At 46.3% G+C, this 20,844-nt stretch overlaps 1 protein-coding gene across 1 annotated transcript in view; it reads right to left on the reverse strand.

Moving 5' to 3' along the window:
* Nucleotides 1-3,119, reverse strand: part of CRPPA (CDP-L-ribitol pyrophosphorylase A) — a gene marked incomplete at its 5' end in the record, with an annotated part of 338,976 nt that extends 335,857 nt beyond the window's left edge. Inside the window, one exon of the mRNA XM_038761326.1 lies at nucleotides 2,974-3,119. Coding sequence (XP_038617254.1) covers nucleotides 2,974-3,119 — 146 coding nt within the window. The remainder of the gene's footprint in view (nucleotides 1-2,973) is intronic.
* Nucleotides 3,120-20,844: the final 17,725 nt, after the last annotated feature.

Raw genomic sequence — 20,844 nt, forward strand, 5'->3', positions numbered from 1 at the left:
GCTGGGATGGGGAAAATGGTTATGGAAAGATTAAAATTATACACCCAATACATCTTATGGAAGGAGCCTGCTGCTGCAAACTTTCCTGTGGGAGCCAAAAGGGTACGAACCATGAATCTGGCCTACACCAATTGCAGAAGGAGAAAGTAGAAGCCCTGACTGGTCTAGTTTCAAGCAGAACAGTACAAAACAGCTGCCCCGGTTAATTCAAAAGGCTGGCGTGTATGAAACTTTACTTTCAAATCATCACCTAGACGGCAGCAAGGCCTAACTTTTTTTAAATTCCATCCGACTGGGCCTTTCACATGTAGTAAGAAGAGCGCATGCCTAGGAGTCAGAGATCTTGAGTGGTTTCGGGCCTCAGTTTCCTCATCTGTAAAATGGAGTAATGATAATGATGATGGTATTTGTTAAGCACTTACTACCTGCCACACACTGTACTAAGCGCTGATCATCAGACTGGATGCAGTCCCTGTCCCACACAGGGCTTCCAGTCTCCATCCCCACTTTACAGATGAGGCATCTGAGGCCCAGAAAAGTGAAGTGACCTGCCTAAGGTCACACGGCGGACAAGTGGCGGAGCCAGGACTAAAACCCAGATCCTTCTGACGCTCAGGGCTGTACTGTGCCCACTAGGCCTTGCTGCAAAACCCGTGGCTCAGTGGAAAGAGCCCGGGCTTTGAAGATAGAGGTCACGGGTTCAAATCCCAGCTCCGCCAATTGTCAGCTGTGTGACTTTGGGCAAGTCACTTAACTTCTCTGTGTCTCAGTTACCTCATCTGGAAAATGGGGATTAAGACTGTGAGCCCACCGTGGGACAACCTAATCACCTTGTAACCTCCCCAGTGCTTAGAACAGTGCTTTGCACATAGTAAGCGCTTAATAAATGCCATCATCATCATCATCATCTCCCAGGAATGATGGGAGGATAAATTGTGAAGCCCTGGTAAAATGCACCCTGGAAGGCAATACTGGTTCAAAATATGATTACGACTCACTCCTTCCCAGAGGGCTGAGTTGCTACCGCTTCACCATGGCCACATAGGGGACTTGGCATTACCTTGGGCCACGGACCTACCAGCCTAACTTATAAGGCAACTGTCATGACAACTGTCAAGATAGTGGGGATTCAGGTTTGTAAGCATATTAATAATGATGGTATTAAGTGATTACTCTGTGCCAAGCGCTGTTCTAAGTGTCTATGGGTTGCACACATGAAATCATCACCCCCTTTTCAGAAGGACTCACAAACTCTCCCACCAGATACTGCCTCCTTGGCTTCAGAGGAGCGGGTCAGTTGATCATATTTACTGAGTGCTTACCGTGGGCAGAGCCCCGTACTAAGAGCTTGGGAGAGTATGACATAACAATATGACACATTCCCTGCTTACAACAAGCTTACAGTCTCGAAGGGTAGGAAAACCCACCCAGGCCCAAAACTAGAGAGCCGGGGACTGGGAGTCAGAAGGACCTGGGTTCTAAATCCTTGCCTGCTGTGAGAGCTTGGGCAAGTCACTTCACTGAGCCTCAGTTACCTCGTTTGTAAAATGGGGATTAAGACGGTGGGTCTCATTTGGGACACGGACTGTGTCCAATGTGATCAGTTTGTATCTACCCCAGTACAGTGTCTGGTACAGAGTACATGCTTAAATACCTTTAAAAAAAAAAAAACTGGCCCTCTGCCCCTTTCCCTGGAGAGCAACACAACGGACTCAGATGTGCTGTTGGGGAGAAGTGGACGGTTCATTACATAACCGTCCTCAGGGGTCACTGGGACCCATCTTGGTCTCTGGACCCCTGGAATTGCTCTGCCAGTTGATCTGGGATCACCCCTCACATTCCAAATCTACCTTCGAAAACCCAGCCCTCCCAAGAGAGGGAGGGAAATGAGGCAGGAAAACGGGGGGGGGGGGGTGTGGGGTGTGAGAGGCCATGGGAACTTGAAGTGAGGGAATAAGAGTGAAGGGAGAAGGCAAATGCAGGAGGAGAACAAGAGTTGGGGGGAGGCTGGAGGTCCCTGGGGAGAGGAAGTGGAGCTGGGAAGGAAAGAGGAGAGAATGGAAGGAATGAAAGGGGAAGGGAGGGGAAGGAAAAGGAGGCAGGAGTAGGGTTCGGGCCAGGCTGCAGGGCCCCACAGAGAGGAAGTGGGGAGGGAAGGAAGGAGGGAATGGAAGGAAGGAGGGGAGGGAAGGGGCAATGAAACTGTGAAAAGAGAAGAGGAGAGGAGGATGGAGGAAAGGAGGAGGTGGAGGGGAGAAGGAGGAGAAAGAAGAGGAGAAAGGAGATGAGGAGGAGAGGAGATGGGAGGAGAAGGAAAAGACAGGGGAGGAGGAGAAGAGGAAGGGAGGAGGGGAGGAGGAGGAGAATAATAATAATAATGTCATTTGTTAAGCGCTTACTGTGTTCAAAGCACTGTTCTAAGCGCTGAACAGGAGGAGAAAGAAGAGGAGAGGAGGAGGAGAGGGGAGGAGGAGAAGAGAGGAGGGGAGGAGGAAAAGATGGGAAGAGGAGAAGAGGACGGGAGGGGGAGGAGAAGGGGACGGGGGGGGGGGAGGAGAAGGGGACCGGGGGGGGAGGAGGAAGGGGACGGGGAGGAGGAGACAGGGGACCGGGGGGGAGGAGACAGGGGACGGGGGGGGGGGGGGGAGGAGACAGGGGACCGGGGGGGAGGAGACAGGGGACGCGGGGAGGAGGAGACAGAGGACGCGGGGGGGAGGAGACAGGGAGGAGATGGAGGAGGGGAGGAGAGAGGAAGAGAGGAGGAAGAGGGGGAGGATGAAGAAGAGGGGAGGAGGGAGGAAGGGGAGAGGAAGAGGAGAGGGGAGGACGAGAGGAGGAGGAAGGGGAGAGGAGGAGAAAGGGGAGGAGAAGGAGAAGCAGAGGGCAGGGAGGCGGGGAAGAAGACGGGGGTCGGAGGGAGGGAGGGAGGAAGGGTCCCGGGCCAGGGCTGGGCGGGCGGTCGGTGTGGCTTACCTGTGCAGGGCGTGCAGGGTGTAGCTGATGAGCGGCCGTTGGAGGAGCGGCCAGAACTGCTTCGGGGGGCACAGCCCCAGCCGCTCCCCAAACCCGCCCGCGGGCAGCACCGCGCACACCCGACCCCGGGGCACCCCGGGCACCGAGCCCCGAGCCCCCCGGACGGGCCCCCCGCTGCCGGGCCCCAGGCTGCCGCCACTGCTGCTGCTACTGGTGCCAGGGCTGCCAGGCCCAAGGCTGCTGCTGCTGCCGGTGCCAGGCCCGCCAGGCCCAAGGCTGCTGCTGCTGCTGCTGCTGCTGCTGCTGCTGCTGCTGCTGGTGCCAGGGCCGCCCGGGCTGGCCAGGCTGCGGTCCATGGCGGGCAGGGCCCCCAAACCGCCAGGCCCGGAGCCCTGCCCGGAGGAGGAGGAGGAAGGCGGGGACGGGAGGCCGGGCCAGGCCCAGGCCGCCGGGGAGGAGGGGGCACACAGGGCACAAAAACAAACAAACAAACAGAAAGCCGCTGAGCACGCCTGCCTGTCCGCGCCCCAAGGGGACGGTCCAGGGGGCTGGGCAGGGGGGCTGGGCCGGGGCCTGGGCTAGAGGGTGGGCCTGGGCAAGAAGCTGGGGGCTGGGGCTGGGCCTGGGCTAGGGGCTGGGCTAGAGGGTGGGCTAGGGGCTGGGCCTGGGCAAGAAGCTGGGGGCTGGGGCTGGGGCTGGGCCTGGGCAAGGGGCTGGGCTAGAAGCTTAGGGGCTGGGCTGGGGGCTGGGACTGGGCTAGAGGGTGGGCCAGGGGCTGGGACTGGGCAAGAAGCTGGGGGCTAGTCCTGGGCTGGGGCTGGACCTGGGCTAGAAGCTGGGGGCTGGGGACTGGGACTGTCTAGAGGCTGGGACTGGGCTAGAGGCTGGGGACTGGGGCTGGGCAGGGGGCTGGGACTGGGCTAGAGGGTGGGCTGGGGGCTGGGACTGGGCTAGAGGGTGGGTTAGGGGCTGGGCCTGGTCAAGGGGCGGGGGCGGGGGCTAGTCCTGGGCCTGGACTAGAGGCTGGGGGCTGGACAGGGGGTTGGGGACTTGGGCTTAGAGATGGGGGCCGGGAGGGCTGCCGCTGCCAGGCTCTCACCCCCCCCCCCCCCCCCCAAGATCACCCCCTGGAGCTCACCAGGGCCACCGAGCCCTCTTTGGGCTGCCTCTTCCTCAAAGAACTCCAATAATAATAATGGTATTTGTTAAGCACATAGTATGTGTCGGGCACTCTCCTCAGCGCTGAGCTAGATAAAAGTTGAACAGGTTGGACGCAGTCCCTGTCCCCCACGTGGCTCACAGTCTTCATCCCCATTTTTCAGACGAGGGAACTGAGGCCCAGAGAAGTGAACTGACTTGCCCAAGGACACCCAGCGGACAACAATACTATTTATTCTGATGGTATTGACCCCTGTTTACTTGTTTTGTTGTCTGTCTCCCCCTTCTAGACTATGAGCCCTTTGTTGGGTACGGACCGTCTCTATACGTTGCGTGCCCACTGTTGGGTAGGGACCGTCTCTATATGTTGCCAACCTGTACTTCCCAAGCACTTAGTACAGTGCTCTGCACACAGTAAGTGCTCAATAAATACAATTCAATGAATGAATGAAAGTTGCTGATTTGTACAAGTGCTTAGTACAGTGCTCTGCATACAGTAAGAGCTCAATAAATACGATTCAATGAATGAATGAAGTACAGACCTGGGAATCCGAGGTCCTTGGTTCTAATTCTGACTCTACAACCATGGACAAGTCATTTAGCTTTTCTGTGCCCCAGTTTCCTCATCTGTAAAATGGGGATTCAATACCTAGTCTCCTCTCAGGGTCATACCTGGCGAGTTGCCCATACTCTACCAGTCTCGACTATGGGAGATAGAACCAAGCAGAGGCATATCTCTTCCATTCCTAGCTGGGGTAGTGGCTAGCAAGTGGAAGGCAATCTGTTACAAGTCAAAACTCACCTGTGCTGGGCAGCAGCGGCATGGAAGTGAGTCGAGGGCAGAGACTCAGGTTTACTGCACAGAAGGAGGCCATGGTAAACCACTTCCTTATTTTTACCAAGAAAACTCGGTGGATCCACTACCAAAACGATTACAGATGGGAGGTGGGGCGTTCTGGGAGAGATGTGTCCATGGCGTCGCTATGGGTCGGAGATGACTCGACAGCATAAGACAACAACAATACCTGTTCTCCCTCCTGTTTAGACCCTGAGCCCCATGAAGGACAGGGACCGTGCCCAACTTGATAACCTTGTATCGACCCCGGTGCTACTACATTGCTTGGCAGATTGTAAACACTTAACAGACATGACAATCAATTATTAGTATTGTGGTCTACTTAGAGGAAGCACTAAATAAGCAATATGATCAATTGATTGATTGGTTACAATTGTACATACCCAACCGGCTTGTGCTTGATGTGCTACAAAAATGCCCAATTTCCCCCAGAGCAAGAATCAGCAGGTCTATCCTGTAGCCCACAGCAGATGATCTCCCCTCATGCCTCTCTTCCCCATTAGAATGTAAGCTTCTTGTGGGCAAGGAATGGGTCATGTGCTACTCTTGCTGCTTTTCCTCTTAGATTGTGAACTCCTTGAGGACAGAGATCATGTCTACTGACTCTGTTGTAAGCTCCCAAGCGTTCAACACAGTGCCCTGTCCACAGTGAACACTCAATAAATACCATTTTCCAAGTACCTAGTGCAGTGGACTTGCACACAATGGGCGTCCAGTAGCAACCATTGTTCTTACTACATCAGGAGTCTTACTACATTAAGCGCTTAGTACAGTGCTCTGCACATAGTAAGTGCTCAATAAATGCGATTGATGATGATGATGATCAGGAGAGTTGCCAAGGAAATAATGATCATTAATAAATGCGGTATTTGTTCAGTGCTTACTCTGCATCAATGCACTGTTCAAAGTGCTGGAGTAGATACAAGCTTATCAGGGTGGACACAGTCCGTGTCCCACATGGGGCTCACTGTCTTAATCCCCATTTTGCAGATGAGGTCACCGAGGCCCAGAGAAGTGAAGCGACTTGCCCAAGGTCCCGCAGCAGACAAATGAAGCAGGATTCAAACCCAGGTCCTCCCCACTCCCAGGCCTGAACTCTATCCATTAGGGCATGCTGCTTCTCTACCGAATTGCGAACCAGACGTGGACACCGGGTTTATGGAGGGCCTGAGTGGGTGACTAGCTGGGCTACTGAAGGACTTGGGGCAGAGGTCAGTCTCAGCAGGGTCACAGATCCATGCTGCTGCACAGGTGGTGAATCAATCAATCGTATTTACTGAGTGCTTACTGTGTGCAGAGTGCTGAACTAAGCACTTGGGAGAGTACCCTATAACAGTGTTAATACAAGTGTCCCCTACCCACTTGGAGCTTACAGTCTAGACAGAGAGACAGACTTGAAAACAAATTAAGTGCTATGCAGCTGAAGGGGTGGTGAATAAAGGGTACAAATTCAAGTCCAAGAGTGATGCCAAAAAGAAAGGAGTGGGGGAAATTAAGGCTTCCTCAGGGAGGAGATGTAACATTATTACTTCAAAACTTTTTGCATTATCATGGCCTCTTTTGAGGACTCCTTTTAGTTCCTTCATTAAAAGCCTCTGTTATAGGCAGATTTTATAAAGTCATAATTAAGGCATGTGCAATTAAATATTATCCAGTTCTTGAGAGCATTTAGCGTTGACCACACTCAAGTAAGATTAGTAAAATACAAACAAAAAATCTGGGTGAAGAGTGGCAGCCTGAATTAAGCATTGCAGCCTAGTCCTCTAGACCGTAAGCTCATTTTGGGCAGGGAATGGGTCTGTTTATTGTTGTACTTAGTGCAGTGCTTTAAACACAGTACATGCTCCATAAATACAATTGAATGAGTGGAGTGTATATAAAGTTATATTCTTCAATGTAATCCTCTATGTCATCAATAAATGCTTATTTTTTTAATGCACACTAAGAAATCTAATTTATTTTTCAGCACATGTGATTACTCCTTTTCATCGAGTTCCAACAACTTAGTCATGTCAGGTTCTTTCTCTAAATAATCAATTTCTAGACTTTTTCATTCTCTGGTTTTTATACATCAACACAAACTTGTTTGTTCACTGACCTATAGGGGAATCTTCGACTTAAAAACATGTCATTCTTATTCCTATTTAGACTAGTTTTTTTAAATAAAATTTTACATGAGGTTCTTGAGGCCAAAGCTAATCTTTATGTTTACTCACTTGGGTGATTAAAGCTAGTGGTATTAATTTACTCTTATATGGGGAAAATATTATAATTAACATCATTAATATATCCTTAATGATATTAATTATATTCCCCCTATAATTTTTTAACTAAAATGTTGCTTTTCCTTCTGTTTTTGTTCCTACATGCAGAGAGTGGTTTACTATGCATGTAGTTGTTTTTAAGGTGGGGGATAAGATTGAAATAGTTGCTCACTTACAAATGCTAGGCATTTGGTAAAGCCTGCATGAAGACCTTTTATGCATAATGGATATGTCCTTTCTCAAAATGTAGAGTGTTAAATGTTTCCTAAGAGCTTTATTTAAGTAGATACCAATAATTAGTTATTTTCTGTGTATCCACTGGATAAAGACTATATTTCCAAATACTGTACTTTCATATTAAATTGTGTAGACGCCTTACTGGTATCCATTCAATCATATTTATTGAGCACTTACTGTGTGCAGAGCACTGTACTAAGCACTTGGGAAGTTCAAGTTGGCAACATATAGAGTCGGTCCCTACCCAACAACGAGCTCACAGTCTAGGAGGGTATCATATTTACTGTAACAGGACACACAGATATGTGCACTTGGAAATTAAGATCATCAGGAATAGTTTTGCTAAGCAGTTTTAGATTTAAATGTGCCAAATATTTAAATAGTGCCTGGGGCAAAGAGAATATAGCATACCCAGAGCCATGTCTAAATTTTTATCTCTTGATGATGGCCCATTTCTTTTGAGTTCCTTTCCCAGAGTGCTTTGGTAATGAGGATGGCCCAGAAGGTCCATGTTAAATTTAAATGAAGGAGAAACGTAGTAAAGGCTTCACATTTTACTGATAGATTTGTTAAGTAGCAGCATGGCTTAATGGAAAAAAAAAAACAAACAAAAAAAAACACAGGCCTGTCATTCATTCATTCATTCAATCGTATTTATTGAGCCCTTACTGTGTGCAGAGCACTGTCGGTCAGAGGACCCGGGTTCTAATGCCAGTTCCTCCACCTGTCTGCATTGTGACCTTGGGCAAGTCACTTTATTTCTCTGGGCCTCAGTGACCTCATCTGTAAAACAGGAATTAGGACTGTGAGCTCCATGTGAGACAGGGCCTGGATCATACCTGACTACCTTGAATCTATCCCAGTGTGTAAGCACTTGACAAATATCATTAATAGAGGACAAACATTGAGGAGGTCAACAAGGGAATGTGTGTGTGTGTGTGTGTGTGTGTGTGTGTGTGTGTGTGTGAGAATGTGACTCTGTGTGTTTCCTTGACTTCCTCAGTGTTTTCTCCGAGTTTCAACAGAGATCCACAGAATGGTTCTTTGTGCAATGTTGAAGCAAGGATGATAGGTAGATTAATATATGGATAAGTCGTCAGCCATATATCTTTCCATGTTCCAAGATGACACCATTGATAGTGAAATTTCATATGTATGTGCAGGTGTGGCTTTAAAAAAAAAAACCGAAACCCAGTCCCTCCCACAGTGTATCCACAGATTCTGGTCTTTGCTCTAATAATAATGATGGCATTTACTAGGTGTTTACTGTGTACCAAGCACTGGGGTAGAGACAAAAAAAAAAAATCCAATTGGACATGGTCCTTGTCCAACACAGGGCTCAAAGCCTAAGACACAGAGAAAGCAAGCACTCTATCCCCATTTTACAGATGAGGACACCGAGGCACAGAGTGTCTGAGGTCACACAGTGAGAAAGTGGCTGAGCCAGGAGTAGATTCTCCAACCCGTGTTCTTTCCACTAGGCCAAACCGCCCCCCAACTTGGTTACCTGCAGAACATGGTGCTAGTTTAGGTCCTGCCTGTATGTCTCCTATCTTTCCAGGGGCCACACCTCAGAAAGCCTTTGGGGCTGTAGTCGCCCAGCACTCCTCTGCCTCAGCATTTAAAACCATGCTACACCCTATCTGTACAACAACGCCCATCCATTATCATCATCAATCGTATTTGAGCGCTTACTATGTGCAGAGCACTGTACTAAGCGCTTGGGAAGTACAAATTGGCAACATATAGAGACAGTCCCTACCCAACAGTGGGCTCACAGTCTAAAAGGGGAAGACAGAGAACAAACCAAACATACTAACAAAATAAAATAGAATAGATATATACAAGTAAAATAAATAGAGTAATAAATATGTACAAACATATATACATATATGCAGGTATCAGAATGTAGTTTAGTAAAATCAATACAGCTAGCTATCAATACAGTCCAGATACTGTAGAATAAACTGCTGCACTTTAAGCCTCGCTCCACTATCCTTCAGCCACCCAGAGTGATTTACAAGTCTGAGCATTCCTCACAGATACATATGAACTACTCTGAAAGACTTAGGAACTTCTGTCTTGTTTTCAATAGAAACTAAAGGCAAGCAAGAGAGTCCGGAAGCAGAGGAATGAATAATTAGACTAGGTTAATTAACTTTTGATTATCACAGTTGCCATTTTCCTCTCAATTTCTAATTCAGGGCCTGCCTGGAAGTATGAGAAGTTCCTGGAGCTGGAAGGCTCGAGAAAGATCTTCAATTCTCTGTGCCTCAATTACCTCATCTGTAAAAAAAATAAAATAAAATGGGGATAAGATTGTGAGCCCCATGTGGGACAGAGACTGTGTCCAACGTGATTAACTTGTATCTACCCCAGCAATTAGAGCAGTGCTTTGCACCTAATAAGCACTTAACAAGTACTGTAATTATTTTTATTGATATTATTATTTGATGTTTTGAGTCCGGAGTTTCCTTTCCCAAATTCCTTATTCTGTATGGGATCAAAAAATGTTTTGATGGGACTCTCCTTTTGTCAATCAATCAATCAATCAATCGTATTTATTGAGCGCTTACTATGTGCAGAGCACTGTACTAAGCGCTTGGGAAGTACAAATTGGCATCACATAGAGACAGTCCCTACCCAACAGTGGGCTCACAGTCTAAAAGGGGGAGACAGAGAACTGAACCAAACATACCAACAAAATAAAATAAGTAGGATAGAAATGTACAAGTAAAATAAATAAATAAATAAATAAATAGAGTAATAAATATGTACAACCATATATACATATATACAGGTGCTGTGGGGAAGGGAAGGAGGTAAGACGGGGGGATGGAGAGGGGGACGAGGGGGAGAGGAAAGAAGGGGCTCAGTCTGGGAAGGCCTCCTGGAGGAGGTGAGCTCTCAGCAGGGCCTTGAAGGGAGGAAGAGAGCTAGCTTTTGCTATTAAGAATGATAATAGTAATAATAATTGGGGTATTCGTTAAGTATTTACGGTGTGCCACTGTACTAAGCTGTGGGGTAGATACAAGATAATAATAATAATAATAATTGGCATTTATTAAGCTCTTACTATGTGCAAAGCACTGTTCTAAGCACTGGGGAGGTTACAATGTGATCAGGTTGTCCCACGGGGGGCTCACAGTCTTAATCCCCATTTTACAGATGAGGTAACTGAGGCACAGAGAAGTTAAGTGACTTACCCAAAGTCACACAGATGACAATTGGTGGAGCCAGGACTTGAACCCATGACCTCTGATTCCAAAGCCCAGGCTCTTTCCACTGAACTACACTGCTTCTCACTCCCTCCATCCCTCCCAGTGAGTGAGGCCAACTCACTCCCTGTCCCTCAAGTGGCTCATGTTTCAAGGGAAAGGGAGGACTGGTGTGGAGACAGGCACAGAGACATTAAATGACTTGCCCAGGGTCACACAGCAAGCAAGGGGAGGAGGGGGATTAGAACCCAAGACCCCTGACTCTCAGGCCCATGCTCCTTCCACCAGGTCATGCTGCATTTTATACATTTCTGGAATGCTTTCTCAGTGAAAATTCAAAGGAAAAATGATGTCCCTGGGGATATGCCAGTGCCATCATCACATATGTTGCCAACTTGTACTTCCCAAGCGCTCAGTACAGTGCTCTGCACACAGTAAGCGCTCAATAAATACAATTGAATGAATGATAATAGTAATAATAATGACAATAATGATAATGGTATTTGTTAAGTGCTTACTATGTGCCAGGCACTGTTCTAAGCAAAGGGATAGATACAAGAGAGTCAGGTTGGACACATTCCCTGCACCAGTGTTCACAGTCTTAACCCCCATTTTACAGTTGAGGGAATTGAGGCCCAGAGAAGTGAAGTGATTTGCCCAAGGCCATATGACAAACAAATGGTGGAGCCGAGATTAGGACCCATGACCTTCTGACTTTCAGGCCTGGGATCTATCCGCTAGGCTGGAATGTGATCCCTTAAATCGCTTCCACTTTCCTGTTTTCATCCCAGCCTGAGCTGCCTCATGCTAAATCTTTTGTTTAGTGATCACCTAGTAACAATCATTGTGATTGATTGATTGATTGAGTTTTTCCCCTAATTACACAACATTGGACAAATGGCCTGGTTTGATTACTTTTACAGCCTCAGAAAGGGAGATGCCAAAGAGAGTGGGTGGAGGTTTGACTTGGCTACAATTCGGAAAAGGGGGCAGATTCATGCAAACTGGCTAAAAGAGGAGCTGCCTATGGGAATCAATCAATCAGTCCTATTTATTGAGCACCTACTATGTGTAAAGCCCGATATTAAGTTCTTGGGGAAACCTAACCCTTGTACCCAATACTTGCCTAATGTTTCAGCCTTAGAAGAGCAACATGGTGTAGTGGACAGAGCATGGGCCTGGGAATCAGAAGGTCATGGGTTCTAATCCCTGTTCTGCCATTTGTCTGCTGTGTGACATCGGGCAAGTCACTTCACTTCTCTGGGCCTCAGTTACCTCATCTGTAAAATGGGGAGTGAGGCTGTGAGCCCCACGTGGGACAGGATCTGTGTCCAACCCAACTTGCTTGTGTCCACCCAAGTGCTTAGAAATTGCCTGGCATTCATTCAATGGCATTTATTAATAATAATAATAATAATAATAATGGTATTTGTTAAGTGCTTACTATGTGCAAAGCACTGTTCTAAGTGCTGGGGGGTACAGGGTGATCAGATTGTCCAACTTGGGGCTCACAGACAATCCCTATTTTACAGATGAGGTAACTTGAGACACAGAGAAGTTAATTGACTTGACCAAAGCCACACAGCTGACAAGCGGCAGAGTCAGGATTAGAACACACAATCTCTGACTCCCAACCCCGGGCTCTTTCCACTGGGCCACAAAGTGCCTGGCACATAGTCAGTGCTTAAAAAAATACCATAAAAAAATTCTGGGTTCTAATCCTGGGTCCACCACTTGTCTACAGTGTGACTTTGGGCAAGGCATTTCACTTCCCTGTACCTTAGTTGCTTCACCTGTAAATTGGGGATTAAGACTGTGCGCCCCATGTGGGACACGGACTGTGTCCAACCTGATTAGCTTGGACTGACCCCAGTACAGTGCCTGACACAAAGTAAACGCTTAATACCATTTAAAAAGAAATTAAATCAACTGAAAAATCAGTTCCTGATGGAGATGGAGGCGGCAGGGGAGAGTTCTCTTTCACATCACCCAGGATATTCTATTCCAGCCTGTTTCCATCACCCTGGCTGGGGGGAAAATGGAACAACACCCGGAGCATGAAAACTCTTCCAAACCCTGGGAAGAATGGGGGCTGTTGGAGTGGCCTCTGTGGCTATGGGGGTATCCTGAGCTCTGAGCCCCGTGGAGCCCAAAATTCTGCTCCTCCAGCCACAGTCCCCGACTGACTTTTGATTTTCTTTTCTGTATTTGTCCTTGTCTTTTATGTTGATTTTGTGCTTTACTGTTTTTGGTTGCTTCTTCTCTGTTTGCCTCCAGTCCCTCTCCCCACCTAGAGCCAGAGATTATGTGCCTTTTGAAGACCAGAGACTCTATCCTAATCCCACCTGGGTATTCTTTCCCCATATTTACTATGGTGCAAGCAGTGATTATGTGCCTTTTGAAGACCAGGGACTCTATCCTAATCCCACCTGGGTATTCTTTCCCCATGTTTAATGTGGTGCAAGCAGTTAATAAATATATTACTACTACAAATAGAATGGGAGGTATCTTTTGATGGATTATTTTAGGAAATAAAGAGGGCGGGAAGAGCTCATTGAAGGGTAGCCTATACACTTGGATCTGAACACTTTAGGTAATTAACAATAATAATAATAATAATAATGGCTTTTATTAAGTGCTTACTTTGTGCAAAGCACTGATCTAAGTGCTAGGGAGGTTACAAGGTGATCAGGTTGTCCCACGGGGGCTCACAGTCTTAATCCCCATTTTACAGATGAGGTAAACTGAGGCACAGAGAAGTTAAGTGACTTGCCCAAAGACACATAGCTGACAATTGGCAGAGCTGGCATTTGAACCAATGACCTCTGACTCCAAAGCCTGGGCTCTTTCCACTGAGCCACGCTGCTTCTCTAATTGATATTCACCCCACCCTCAACCCCACAGAATTTATGTACATATCCCAAATTTAATTTTATTAATGTTTACCTCCTCACTCTAGACTGAGAACTTCTTATGGGCAAGGAGTTACTTAGATTGTGAACCCCAAGGAAGAAACTGGTTATTTTGTATCTACCCCAGTGCTTAGAACAGTGCTCGACACATAGTAAGGTCTTAAAAACAAATAGCACAATTAATATTATTATTAGTCTCCCAAGAACTTAAGACAATGCTGTGCACACAGGACGTGATCAATAAATAACCTTGATTGACTGATGGACATGGAGCCAAATTGAGCCATTAGAGGTAGAGAAGCAGCATGGCTCAGTGGAAAGAGCCCGGGCTTTGGAGTCAGAGGTCATGGGTTCAAATCCCAGCTCTGTCAAATGTCAGCTGTGTGACTTTGGGCAAGTCACTTCACTTCTCTGGGCCTCAGTCACCTCATCTGTAAAATGGGGATTAAGACTGTGAGCCCTCCATGGGACAATCTGATTACCATGTATCCTCCCCAGCGCTTAGAACAGTGCTTTGCACATAGTAAGCACTTAATAAATGCCATTATTATTATTTTTAGAAAAGGGAACCACTGGAGGGAGGTGGGGGGGGGGTCGGCGGGGAGGCCATCCTGATGCCCTGCGGGGGTAGGAAAACAGCAGCCAATCACCGTAAGGAACAGATTTTTTTTTTCTCTTTTAAATGACATTTGTTAAGTGCTTACTATGTGCCAGGCAGAGCTGGGGTAGCTACAAGTTACTCAGGTTGGACACAGTCCCTGTCCCACATGGGGTTCACTGTCTCAATCCCCATTTTACAGATGAGAGAACTGAGGCCCAGAGAAGTGAAGTGACTTGTCCAAAGTCACACAGCAGACAAGTGGTGGAGACAGGATTAGAATCCAGTTCCTTCTGACTTCCAGGCTTATGCTCTATCAGCTAGGCTAAACTGCTTCTCAGATTGATTCATAATGCTTCTCCATGAGACATCAAGGCGTTCCCACTGCGGAGCCTGCCACTAGCCAGAAAGGTGCTCAATAAACACTGTTGGTAGTGTAAAATGGAAATTAAATACTTGTTCCTCCCCTTAATAATAATGGTATTTGTTAAGCACTTACTATGTCCCAGGCAGTGTACTAAGTGCTGTGGTGGATTTTCATTCATTCGATCATATTTGTTGAGCGCATACTGTGTGCAGAGCACTGTACTAAACACTTGGGAAGTACAAGTTGGCAGCATATAGAGACGGTCCCTACCCAACAGCGGGCTCACAGTCTAGAAATATAAGCAAAGTGGGTTGGACACAGTCCCTGTCCCACGTGGGGCTCACAGTCTCAATCTCCATTTTACAGATTCATTCATTCATTCAATGGTATTTATTGAGCACTTACTGTGTGCAGAGCACAGTACTAAGCGCTTGGGAAGTATAAATCGGCAACATATAGAGACGGTCCCTACCCAATAACGGGCTCACAGTCTAGAAGGCAGGCTCACAGTCTAGATCTGCCTGGGACAACTGGAAACTTGGAATAAATCTCGCCTCACATAGCTGTGCTCCTACTGCTACTTCTGTGTTTCCTCTGCTATCTGCACCCAACATGGTCTTAAAAAAAGGGGGGGAGGGGATCATTCAATCACTTTCTTCTTTAGATCACAGGCTGCCTCCTCCCCTGGGCAACCACTGAGACAGCAAAAGTAGGAAGCAAGTCAAATCATCATGACTTTCAGCTTAGTGGGGTCCAAATTAGTGATGCTGCATTTTGAATAACCATGACCTTTGTCCCAAGAGATGATTTTAAAGCATACAGAATTTTAAGTTAACTGAAAATGAATCCATTCAGAAGCATCTGAATTAATTCAAAGAAACAGGACTGTACAGATGAGGTAACAGGCACAGAGAAGTGACGTGGCTTGCCCAAGGTCACACAGCAGACAAGTGCCGGAGCCAGGATTAGAACCCAGGTCCTTCTTACTCCCAGGCCCTGGCTGTAACACCTAGGCCATGCTGCTTCTCCTCTGTGCCACTTGGAAATTTGATAATCACCTCACCCTCAGCCCCACAGCACTCAAGTACATACCCATAATGTATATTTATATTATAATATTTATATTATTTATATTATGTCTGCCTCCCACTCTAAACTGTCAGCTCCTTACAGGCAGGAAACATGTCCACAAATGCTTTTGTCTTGTCCTGGCCCAAATGCTTAATACAGTGTTCTGGACACAGCAAGCACTCAATAAATTCCATTGATTGATTGAACCTCATGTGGGAAAGGAACAGGGTCCAATCTACATGTATATCATGATGATGATTTTTGTTAAGCACTTACTATGTGCCAAACATTGTTCTAAGCACTGGGGTAGATACAAGGTAATCAGGTTGTCCCATATGGGCCTCACAGTCAGTCCTCATTTTACAGATGAGGTAACTGAGGCACAGAGAAGTTAAATGGTTTGACCAAGGTCACACAGCAGACAAGTGGCAGAGCGGGATTAGAACCATATCCTCTGACTCCCAAGCCCGTGCTTTTCCCACTAAGCCACACTGAATCTACCCTCAGTGCTATGTAGAATGTTTGGCACATACTAAGCTCGTAACAAATGCCACAGTTGTTATCATGACTTTTCTAATTAGGCCTGCTTCTGATTTCTTTTTCAGCTATGAGCCATCATGCAGGGATTATTTTTTTTGACAGGTATAGCTTGCTGCAGAGGATAGGTCATGTATAATCATCATCATTATTATTGTCTGAAGCCCCTGGCTAGTAGCCACCAGGACCTTCCTGGCCCCGGGGGGAGCCTCGTTGACGACATAGTAGAAGTCAAACCACCCCTCTGAGCACCAAAATTAGTGTGAAAAGATTTTTACTTAGATTTACCAACATGCAAGGGAGTGACACGTACACACTGTCACTCTTTTTACTCCACCAAGTGTCCAATACCAGTCTGCTGGTCAAGGGAACTTGTTCTGTCGATGCTTCTTCTTTCTGCTTCCAAGTGCTGCTGCTGTCCCAGATGCTTTCCTCTGCATGCTTCCCCATGATTCAAAACGAGCGCTTTTTATCTGCTTTAGGTGTCGCAGCTGGGGACCTACATGGCAATCACGGATTAGTCCACGACCATTACCAGGTAGAACAGGGAAAGAAAGGCCCCACCTCTCCATGCTCCACCCCCACAGGTAGTCAGTAATCACCTGTCTCAGGTAGAGGCCATCAGCACCTTCATCGGTGTCTTCCTTCTTGTTGTTTGCGGGATGACAAACCGTCACTAATAAGGCAGCTTGTTCCGGGCTCACTGCAATTATCAAAGGCATTTATTTAATGAGAAGCAGCCAGGCCTAGTGGTTAGAGCACAGCCCTGGGAGTCAGAAGGTCATGGGCGCTAATCCAGGCTCTGCCACTTGACTGCTGTGTGACCTTGGACAAGTCACTTAACTTCTTAACTGTGCCTCAGTTCTCTCATCTGGAAAACGGGGATTAAGACTGTGAGCCCCAGTGGGGACATGGACCGTTTCCAACCTGATTCTCTTGTATCTACCCCAGTGCTTAGTACAGTTCCTGGCACATAGTAAACTGTGAGCCCGTTGTTGGGTAGGGATTGTCTCTGTTGCCGAATTGCACTTTCCATGCTTAGTCCAGTGCTCTCCACACAGTTAGCACTCAATAAATGTGATTGAATGAATGAATAGTAAATGCTTAACAAGTTCCATAAAAAAGTGCTCACCGTGAGCAGACCAATGTACAAAGTGGAAGAGCAGGATTAGAACCCACATCCTCTGACTCCCAAGCCCATGCTTTTCCCACTAAGCCACGTTTACAAGGAGCTTACAAACTATCTGGGAGACAGACATTAAAATAAATTAAAGGTAGAAAACTGAGGGGGACGAAATATCTGTAGGTGCCTGGGGGTGGGAGGAGTACTTAAGTCCTCTAAAAAGGAGCTGCTCATCATAGCTGCATGTTTCACCTATAGTAAATAGGGGAAAACCAATACATAGAAAGTTCCTAGATTAATTTGGAAGGAGACTCCACCGAGCAGGTTAATTAATAATAATAACAACAACAATTGTGGTCTTTATTAAGCATTTACTATGTGCCAGGCATTGTACTGAGTGCTAGAGTGGATACAAGCAAATCGGGTTGGACACAGTCCCTTTCCCACGAGGGTCTCACAGTCTCAATCCCCATTTTCCAGATGAGGTAGCTGATACACAGAAAAGTGAAGTGATTTGCCCAAGGCCACACAGCAGACAAGTGGCAGAGTCAGGATTAGAACCCACAACCTTCTGACTAAGGTCGCAATTGAACTCCCAGGCTCTTTCAGGAAAGCAAGGACAGCGATCCCACACTATTGCACATCCTGAGCGTACATGGGAACAGCTTTTCAGTGCAGAGGTGAGATGGACCAACGAGTTCAAGTTTCTCAATTTTATTCAGTTAAACCAGGAAGGGATTTAGCCATGAACGTGAGGGGATATGGCATTCTAAGAAAGAAAAATGAGAAACCAGCAAAATTAGAAAAAACAAACTCAGCAGCTTTCAAAATACTTTGGGAAATAATGAGAGCAGCCCCATGAGATGATTGCATCCAGAACAAAGGAATCCAGGAGAGCTGCACGTCCCTTAAGGAAACAATTTTAAGGATGGAAGAAAAAAAAATCAACTCTCAGCAGAAGAAAGATGGGGAAAGCTAGGAGGAAATCAATTTGGGTAAACAAAGAATTACAGAAAGATTGAAAACCAAATGGGAAAGGCAGAAAGGGGAAGGTGCCCCTGATTGCCCAGGAGCTGAATCAAGAAATGGGAAATGGTTCTTGGGGAGACAGAAACAGCAAGGGAGAAAATGAAATATCACTTGTAAAAGTTAGAAAGGAAGTAGACAAATATTTTCCCAAATACCTCTGTTACAAACTTGGGTACCAACTTTTCATTGTGATTGTGGGGTCAAAGAGGAGTATTGGAGATGAAGTTCAACATAGGTCTTTCCTGGTATGAAATTCACAGGTTTTGTCTAATAATAATAATAGCAATAATAATAATAGTATTTGTTAAGCACTCACTATGAGCCAAGCACTGTTCTAAGCACTGGGGTAGATACAAGTTAATCAGGTTTTCTCATGGGGGGTTCACAGTCTTAATCCCCATTTTACAGATGAGGTAACTGAGACACAGAGAAGTTAAGAGACTGGCCCAAAGTCACACAGCTGAGAAGTGGTGAAGCCGGAATTAGAACTCATGACCTCTGACTCCCAAGCCCATACTCTTTCCACTAAGCCACATTGCTTATTTAAATGAACAGCTCAAAAAAGCTGGGGTCATTACCTCCTTTCGCCATCATGGAATGGGTCCTTATGGATATAAACAATCGATCAATCGATCAATCAGTCTTTTTTATTAAGCTCCTACTGTGTACAGATCACTTTCCTAAATGCTTGGGGGATTACAACACAACAGTTGGAAAACACACTCCCTGCCCACAGTGATCTTAGAGAATGATAAGAAGTTGCAGAGAATTGGTCTTTATCTGAAAAAATGAAACCTGGAAACTAGAATGAATAAATGTGAAAGAGGAAGGAAAAAGATTAAACTGAATTCGGGCACAGCTGGTGACAGATTTTTGGAAAGAACTAAATGTAGTAACATATGAAGACTTCCATTGTAAACTCTTAGTGAATTGACCATTCATTCAATCGTATTTATTGAGTGCATGCTGTGTGCAGAGCACTGTACTAAGCGCTTGGGAAGTACAAGTCAGCAACATAGAGAGACGGTCCCTACCCAACAATGGGCTCACAGTCTAGAAGGGACCAGAGTTCTTACTGACCATTTGATCCCAGTGGAAAAATGGTGAATTAATGGAAATGGATGAACATAATAAGCAATTTTCAAAGACAGAAAAGCAAAAGATTTTAGTCCCTAAGAGTAAATTCTCTCCAAAACTTACAATCCTTCAAAGGCTGCCTCTTTCTCTGCATGAAGGAGAAACTCCCAACGATTGACTTCTGGGTTTGGCTCTGCCATCGGCCTGCTGTGTGATGTTGGGCAATCATTTAGCAGCTCTGTGCCTCAGTTTCCCCAACTGTAAAATGGGACTCTCTTCCTGTTCTTCCTTCTGTTTGAACAGTGATCCCCATGTGTGATGGGGCCTTTGTCCAAACTAGTGATCTTGTATCTATCCCACCGCGTAGAATAGTGCTTGGCGCGTAGTAAGTGCTGAACAAATGCCATTAAAAAAATCAAAAGCAATCCAAAGAAGACCAAGCAAACGCCAGGCCTAATCTGAAATCATTTGGGAGAAATAAGGTATGAAAAATATCACTACATTTACCGCTAACTTCTGCTCCATTAACCATAGTCATCATTTGTTTCATGACCCTTCACAGGACTGGGACCAAAGAATCCAATATGCATTTGGCCAGTCAAATGTTTCTGCCCTGAGTGTCATGAGATTGTGGCATGACTTAGTGGATAGATGCTTGGGAAGACATGCACAGAGTGATATTTTAGGAAAATGTTACAGGCAGCAGAGGGAAATATGACCAGAGAGAGGAGAGAGTAGCAACAGACATAGGGATTGTCTCTATTTGTTGCCAAATTGTACAGTGCTCTCACACAATAAGCACTCAATAAACATGATTGAATGAATGAATGAATGAATGAATGAGAAGCAGTGAGGCCTCATGGAAAGACCCCAGGCCTGGGAGTCGGAAGGACCTGGATTCTAATCCCTGCTGCACCACATATCTGCTGTGGGACCTTAGGCAAATCCCTCAACTTCTCTGAGCCTCAGTTACCTCAACTGTAAAATGGGGATTTAGAGTGTGAGCCCAGTGTGGGACAGGGACTGTGTCCAACCTTAGAACAGTGTTTGGCACATAGCAAGTGCTTAACAAGTACCATTTCTAGACTGTGAGCCTATATGTTGCCAACTTGTACTTCCCAAGTGCTTAGTACAGTGCTCTGCACACAGTAAGCACTCAGTAAATACAATTGAATGAATATATTTCAGTCCCATGGCTCACGGATCAACTATCCACAGCCATTAGCGCTATTGCTATAGAGAAGCAGCGTGGCTCAGTGGAAAAAGCACGGGCTTTGGAGTCAGAGGTCATGGATTTGAATCCCGAATCCACCACATGTCTGCTGTGTGACGTTGGGCAAGTCACTTAACTTCTCTGAGCCTCTGTTCCCTCATCTGTAAAATGGGGATTAAGACTGTGAGCCCCACGTGGGACAACTTGATCA

This window comes from Tachyglossus aculeatus, chromosome 2, assembly GCF_015852505.1.
Source record: "Tachyglossus aculeatus isolate mTacAcu1 chromosome 2, mTacAcu1.pri, whole genome shotgun sequence".
In the NCBI taxonomy this organism is placed as follows: Eukaryota; Metazoa; Chordata; class Mammalia; order Monotremata; family Tachyglossidae; genus Tachyglossus; species Tachyglossus aculeatus.